Source organism: Sycon ciliatum, chromosome 5 (genome assembly GCF_964019385.1).
Source record: "Sycon ciliatum chromosome 5, ocSycCili1.1, whole genome shotgun sequence".
Taxonomy (NCBI): domain Eukaryota; kingdom Metazoa; phylum Porifera; class Calcarea; order Leucosolenida; family Sycettidae; genus Sycon; species Sycon ciliatum.
Genome location: NC_088647.1, coordinates 7,053,428 through 7,060,927, shown reverse-complemented (window position 1 = coordinate 7,060,927; position 7,500 = coordinate 7,053,428). Strand labels below are relative to the sequence as shown.

At 47.7% G+C, this 7,500-nt stretch overlaps 1 protein-coding gene across 1 annotated transcript in view; it reads right to left on the bottom strand.

The window, feature by feature from the left end:
• Nucleotides 1–7,500, bottom strand: part of LOC135817389 (uncharacterized) — a 27,112-nt gene that overhangs the window by 10,229 nt on the left and 9,383 nt on the right. Inside the window, exons 6-14 of the mRNA XM_065330565.1 lie at nucleotides 6,868–7,020; nucleotides 6,231–6,452; nucleotides 4,662–4,905; nucleotides 3,871–4,180; nucleotides 3,333–3,398; nucleotides 2,723–2,844; nucleotides 2,083–2,134; nucleotides 1,285–1,367; nucleotides 402–791 (exon numbers count right to left, since the gene is read on the bottom strand). Of these exons, the coding sequence (XP_065186637.1) occupies nucleotides 402–791; nucleotides 1,285–1,367; nucleotides 2,083–2,134; nucleotides 2,723–2,844; nucleotides 3,333–3,398; nucleotides 3,871–4,180; nucleotides 4,662–4,905; nucleotides 6,231–6,452; nucleotides 6,868–7,020 (1,642 nt within the window). The remainder of the gene's footprint in view (nucleotides 1–401; nucleotides 792–1,284; nucleotides 1,368–2,082; nucleotides 2,135–2,722; nucleotides 2,845–3,332; nucleotides 3,399–3,870; nucleotides 4,181–4,661; nucleotides 4,906–6,230; nucleotides 6,453–6,867; nucleotides 7,021–7,500) is intronic.

Below are 7,500 nucleotides of genomic sequence, written 5' to 3'. Positions count from 1 at the left end.
TGTTTCGTGGCCCGGATATTATTTTAGAGCGTCGGCTCTAGGTTGATGGTTGGTTTTCGTTTTTCTTTTCTGCTGTGGTTCCTTTTGCTGTTGTGCATGTGGAACGTGGTGTCGGTTTATTATTTTGTGGAATGTCATCAAGGGGGCAGGTGTTGTGAAATGATGTGTTGTTTTCCTGTGTGATGGCATTCCCCAAACTGTCTCGTCTAGTCGCGTGCATGTGTGATATGAGCATGCGCGATGTTGTAGTCGAGAGTCCTTTTGTCAGTCTTCTTGTTCGTCTCTGTCAGAGCAGTTTGCTTTTCCGTCTTGTAAATATAACATAATGTAACAAACCAGTCTTGTCCTTTGTGTCCTGCGTCCCGGGGAACGGAATGGCTGAGATTCCGTAACATGCTCACCTGGAAGTAGACCATGCCAAGGAACAGACCGGAAATCAACACCAGGATAAAGTCAAACAGGATTCCCTGCCAGTCACGGGAAAACTGGAGAAGTGCGCGCAGAGTGAAATAGTATAGCTGCTTAGCGAAGCCGGCAGTCTTTCTCTTGCGTGCCTCTTCCGCCTCAGAAGCCGGCACAGATGGCTGTCTGGTTGAGATGGGTTCAGAGTCAGGCGAGTCCTCGATATCCATGGGTTGAAGTCTAGATTGACCGGGAACAGCCCCAGGCTTTGCCCTTGGGGTTTTTCCTTGAGCACTGGAGCCGTCAGTGTGGTCCGTCCACAGGTCAAACAAGTCCACCGAGGTGAACTCCGGATGGCCGGAGCGTGCAACGTCGCCTGATATCACATCCTGGATGGAATCACAGAAACAAGAGTGACTGAACAAGTCAGGGAATTATAGGACCATGATGTGAATTCCCAGCTTTAGATGGAGTACATGCAGCAAGTACACTACCTAATGTGCACGACTGAGGTCAGGTAACCATTCAACAGTGGCCGCAGGATTGTTGCTTTAGTTGGCTCACAAAACCTCTGGATCACCCTTATCACTCCCGTCACAGGATATGGTGCCAAATCAACAAGAGGCGTGGCGAGAATGCTTTGTCCACAATTCTTTAGCTTAAGACTGTAGTTGATCACGGCTCCTCGATGTTATTCATTCATCTGCTACCTGACTGTAAATAATAGAGCATGAGTAATGTATGATGATATTACGGGTAAATGGGGAGGGGGTGCAAAAACATGACATAATCGCCCTTACTGCACTGCAGATAAGAATGGGAAATCCCCAGGCTTCCTTGGCTGTTGAATACTGGAACTGAAACCTGACTAGGCCAGCTTACCATGAAGAAGTCAGGTGGATTGGCATGTTCAGGGCACTGGAAACCCAAGCCCTGGAAATACGGCAGTGCCTTCTCACTCGGCCCTGAAACATGACAAGCAGAAGAGGGTGGCCACATTTTTTTATTTACTGCCTGCACGTCATGGCACATCAGTAATGGAAATAGCCAACACAAGGAAGTGAGGGTGAATCCAACCACGGACCGAGAGCAGAGATGCTATCAACAACCTATTCGGCCCCGGGATTGGGTTAGAGGCGTTCCTGACAAGAACAGCAAACCCCCATTTTCTGATTTGAGACATCATGGTTTAATGTTTGTTTGAAGGTGCATAGGAAATGGAGTGCAGGTCACCCATCAGGTACAGTTTCATCCCTGTTACTAAGGAACACAACGGGCTCAGAGCCTCATCTCACAAGCTCGGATTGAACTGTTGAAATTCCAAGTCAGTAGAACCGATCTTGCAGCTCACAAGGTGCTCTGATCCACCCGACTATGGCGTGTCTGCTGGTCTCCTCATCCAGGCTTACAGGCCAGACTCCCATAACTGCTGTTTTGTTTGTTAGATGTAACAAAATCAACACAATGTGAGTTTGTAGAAGTCGGGCCCCGCCGATGAGCCTCGAGGGTACTCTAGTAGGATCATCGTTCCTAGAGTCAAACCACCGGTGGTGATGGTAGCCATGGTACCTGCCAATGGCAAGACACTATGTAGGACAGTGTGGCGTGGCACAGGCTTTTACTACCTAACTTCTACAAATTTAAGGATGACATATTGTAAAGGACAGACTTCACGCTTACCTAGATACACTGTTCTGCCACCCTTGCCGAGAAGCAACACCGAGTGAAACATCTGCCACACACACATGCACATACACAAACATGCAAACACACATGCACGCGACGCACATTTAGTCCACAGGCAGTGACCTGTGGTAAAAAGAAGAGTCCCAAGGGGGCTACAATGGGCAATAATGGTTGCTAACATTGTCAGGACACAACCCAAACCTGTGTAATGGTCTGACTGGCAACCCAGTGCACACATGTTCTTTTCTTCTGGTTTACTTGAAGTACAAAGGATACCAGCAGCTAGAATTGAGGATGACTTGCAATCGGATATTTTCGGATGTACCTGGTGCAGTAGCATATGAACATGCGTAGAGATAATCCCCCCCCCCCCCCCCTCTTTCTTTCTCTCTTTCCCAGGCGATTTATCTAGGACTAAGGACCAAACTTCATCTCAGACGACAAGGCAATGAAGGAGAGGAGATGAGCGACATCATCACACTGTGGAGTTTCTCTCTCATCTCCAGCACCTCCTATGATTACAATCAGAATTGTCCATGGTCCGCTACCTCTTGTATTCTACCACAGCTATCATTCAGTGCATGTAGTAAGGCATTTTGCTAGAGCTAGGACAGTTGCGCAATCGGCTCAGTACCTTGAAGATCTCATAACGTGGCTGGTGGATAACAGTGACCACGGTCAGGCCAGACTCTGCAATACGCTTCAGGCAGGCGCACACCTCCTTGGAACTGGTGCTGTCCAGACCCGATGTGGGCTCTACAATGACATTACAACATCAACAAGCCAACAACACATGGACAACGTTGCCTGCTCAAGATTACCATCAACAATAATGTTACCCAGCCAGATGCTTGAAACAATAATGCAATGCTCATTGGAATCCACCGATCCTATTGTTAACAAGGACACTGGGCCAAGTGATCCACTACCGACATAAATATCAAATTCTCCGCTTCCAAGTGTATGTACATACTACATGGTGGTAGACAGCTTGCTCAGTGAGCCAGTGCTGCGCAGTCCACATACACACCTTGCTCAGTGAGCCAGTGCTGTGCACTCCACATACACACCTTGTTCAGTGAGCCAGTGCTGTGCAGTCCACATACACGCCTTGCTCAGTGAGCCAGTGCTGTGCACTCCACATACACGCCGTTTGCAGTGCATACATATACCGCAAACAAGTACAATAGATGATCTGGAAGCCAGACAAGCACTGGGCTTAGACGAGAACTGGATGTTCTTACCGTCCAGAAAGAGCACCGTGGGATTGGCTACCATTTCCATTCCGATGTTGACACGCTTGCGCTGACCTGAGCGAAAAGAGAAACATTCCTTCCTTTGTAAGTTGCTTCACCGCAACAACACGCCATACATACATCCGCGCGTACACACGACCGCGGCCTGGCAACCACAGCAAAACAGAGAAGAATCTTCGACGCTACTCTTGTAAGGTTTGCTCTATGTCCACTCAGCGAAGCGTGTTTCCTTTGATCAAGTGCAATGTCAATGAATACTGGGTCGAACATCATCTCACAGAACAAGTTTTGTGCAGCACCGTGTGTTACACCGTGTGTTACACAAGAGTATATATGTACACTAGGTTACACCAGGTTCTCAGGAGAAATTTTTTCATGCGCCTAAGTTACTCTCTTGCACCTAAAACCCCAGCAATGAAGTGGACCGCAGTGGAGCTTTACCCTTCCCTTTAATTATAATCCATTTATTGAAAAAATGTGGTAAATATGTAAGTACATTGGAAGTTTCATCACGACCTATCCCTACCTCCGGATATGCCTCGCTTGGTTTCATCCCCAATGACGCTGTGCCGTATATCATAGAGGCCCAGGTCGTCAATCACGTTCTGGACTTTCTCGCGCTTGGCGACGCGCGGCATGCTGCGCGGCAGTCGCATCATGGCATGGAACGTCAAGTTCTCCTTGACGGTCATCATCCTCAGCATGATGTCGTCCTGCGGTACGAACCCGACCACCTTGCGGTACCTGGTCAGATCGTCGGGAGAGTCATTGATGAACACACGGCCCGTCTGTCGGCCGTACGTTGCTTTGCCGCACAGGGTGGTGATGAAAGTGCTCTACAAAGGAAAAAAGTGGAAGTGGCATGAGTAATTTAATCATTCAATGGCAGTCTAAGTTACTGATGTTGTGCCAACAAACCAGGCTGAGGTGTACTATAGTTCAACAGGTACCAGTGGCAAAGTACCCCGCTTGCAATACTCTCAGTCAACATCTGGAAGGTCATGCTTTTAGATGGACTTGCCCGCAACAACCGATTATGTTGTGAAACGTCTGCTTACAATACAATAATATTATGTATTTACACTTTTCAACGAGCTTCTAGCTTCAGCAATCAAACTAGTCTCTTGGAAGGGTCTGATACAGAATCACAGCCATTCCGACTGCACTCAAAGAGACGAACAAGAAGACTGACAAAAGGGCTCTCTCGGCTACAAAATCGTGCATGTTCATATCACACATGCACGCGACTAGACGAGACAGTTTGGGGAATGCCATCACACAGGAAAACAACACATCATTTCACAACAGGTCACACACCTTTCCAGCACCGCTTGGACCCATCACAGCGGTGACTTGATGGCTCTTAATCTGACCGGTTACTCCCTGCAAGACCTTAGCGCCACTGGACTTAAGCTCCAAGCCGAGCTCGTCAAATTGGAAATCGATAGTGAACTTCGGCTCGTCGGCCTTCTTGACCAGCGAGATATCCATGTAATTATCATCACCACTTGCCGTGGCTCCGTTGGAGCTGTACCGATAGCCGGAACCACTGATCAATGAGCTGTGAGCAATAGTAAAATAGACCACAACAGTGCACAGGCCAATGTGGCAGCTCACGAACATGCTATATGGATGCACATGGGCCGCGTTCAGCAACAACGACCTTTGAGCCTCATAACATGTTCGCAAAAATGTCAAAGATGACGTCGAAATTTAGGTCAAGAGTACAGTGCAAAATAGCCTTTAAGTAGTCTTTGCACTCGCAACCAAAAATTCAAGGACGTCGTCTTTCGACACCTTCCAGCACTTCGTGAAAGCTCTAAGGTTTTGTTTTTGCTGAACGCGGCTCACACACTGACATTTGTTGTGTTGAACAACCCTTCCTTGAAGTAATGTGTTGTGTTCGCGACAATATCCAGAGAAGAACAGCACAATTTCAAACTCCACGGTGGTGCTCGCGTGAAACGATGAATCAATCATGATCTGGATAATTCCATACGATGTAAAGGGAAATAGGCATACAAGAAAAGAACATTCAGCGGAAGGAGATAATACATACGCACACGGGCGCATGCCCAGCCTCCAATACTACAGTAAGATCGGGCGCCGAAGAACGCAGGGGCTCGAGCGCAGCCTAGGAAAGTTCTTAATTTTTTTGATTCTAGCCAGACCGTTCTTATTCACACGCGCGCGGCGAGTCGAGTGATGTCATGACGTTTGTCATGTACATGTACATGTACATGTAGTGCAAGGTAGTACTTCTAAACTAGTGGGTGTCGTAAATGGGAATGACTGTACATGTAGCAGTTACTGTTTACACGTGTACATGACATGTACTCACCTCCCATACATGTACAATGTAGATCTACGTACAATGTAGATCTAGTGTTCTTAAATCTGATAATTCTAGCCTGGACTGTTCTTAAATTCTGCCGGTTTTCCAGCCTGGGTGTTCTTCGGCGAGGTGTTCTTCGGCGCCCGATCTTACTGTATCTCCACTTTCTCTCATGGTACACTCACAGTGCCTAGACTAGGTGTTCAATGCGTGTTGCAGTCTGGACACATCACGGCCAATTACCACCACACTCAACAGCACAACCGGGGAATGAGATGAAATAGGTACTATCCATACCTGCCAACCGTCGCAAACCTGAGATCGCGACAATGACATACCTAGGTATGAAAAGTATACAATTGTAGCCGTGAGGCATGCGAATAATGCACGTTTGATTGCCTAATACCACCCTCGATATCGGGACGGTCCCGTATTGCCACCCTCGATACCAGGGCGGTCCCGTATTACCACCCTCGATACCGGGACGGTCCCGAGCAAATTGGGATAGTTGGCAGATACGACTATAATGGTGCTGCAGGCATAGCACATACCGTGTCAGCTCACTGCCATTGGAGCTGCTGGTCTCTCCCTGATGATCGGGTGAGTCGTGCTCTGCTGCAAGGCTCTGGTAGCGTGTACGCCGCTTCTGGTGACGGGCAACTCTCTCCTTGTCCCGATGGCGCAGGAACAGCCACCAGGCGCCGATGATGAACGAGGCGGGAAGGAATACCAACACGATGGCAAGACCGGAGTTCTTCTCCGATTCTGTTCCTCTGCACAGGGAAAGAAACATGATTGTCAATTCATCACTTTCGGGGGGGGGGGAGAAGAAGTCTGAAAGAGTACTACTCTCACACATGGTACTCACTTTGGTTGAGTGTCACTCAATATTTTCACTGGACTTACAGTGAGCATGCAATAGACTGGAAATGTCTGCAAAAATTCCCGTCACACTGAACTGCATCAGTCTATTTCTCCCGACATATAAAAGGCATCACGCCAAACTGCACTCTTGTCCTCCAAGCATGCATGTACTACGTGCATTTCCACCGCCACAGTAAATATATCAGACCGCTTGGTGATCATACCAGACCATGGCAGTTAAAACTGCGCACAAATCCAATGGTTGCTATGGCACACTAGTAGAGCGACAGACACTACAGCACACAGCTATATCATTGCACTTACGGGGGACAGCTGGTGAGTATGGGACAAGAGATCGGCGTGACAGTACCTGGCTTGCAATAGTGACCACTGGGGCACTGGATCCTCACACTGCTATTAGGACAGTAGTAGGATCCTGGGCATGGTCCCTCCACTGCCTTCCCTACAGGACAGTATCTACAATAGAAAACAGGTCATGATCATACGGGAGCGGCAGTCAGCAAGCATACACTAAAATCAACGGCTAATAATGCAAATACAATGTGAGCTAATACCCTGCCTAATCTGTATGCGAACTGTGATGAGGAAATCATGAGAGAATGAAAACTAATTTATGATTTACCGTCTACTCTTCCTGAAAACAGTCCATCGACTTGATTAACCGTCAGATCTCAAACCAGGTCTCAAACAATCGGAATAGCCAATGCTACCGTCAACTCACGTTTGATGCATTCAAAAGCCTGCAAGTCAGCTCAAGCACTGCTCAAGAGTGTGAGCCAACAGCCTATCAATCCTGAAGGTTTGCAGCAAAGTGAAGCAATCTAGAACGAGAATGTTGGCTTAATATTCAAGTCAACATTGCCGTGAAGCATTGTGAAGCTTAGCTCTTCGGCAGTTTAATGAATGAACTTCTTGCATTCCTTTCACAATGTTCCA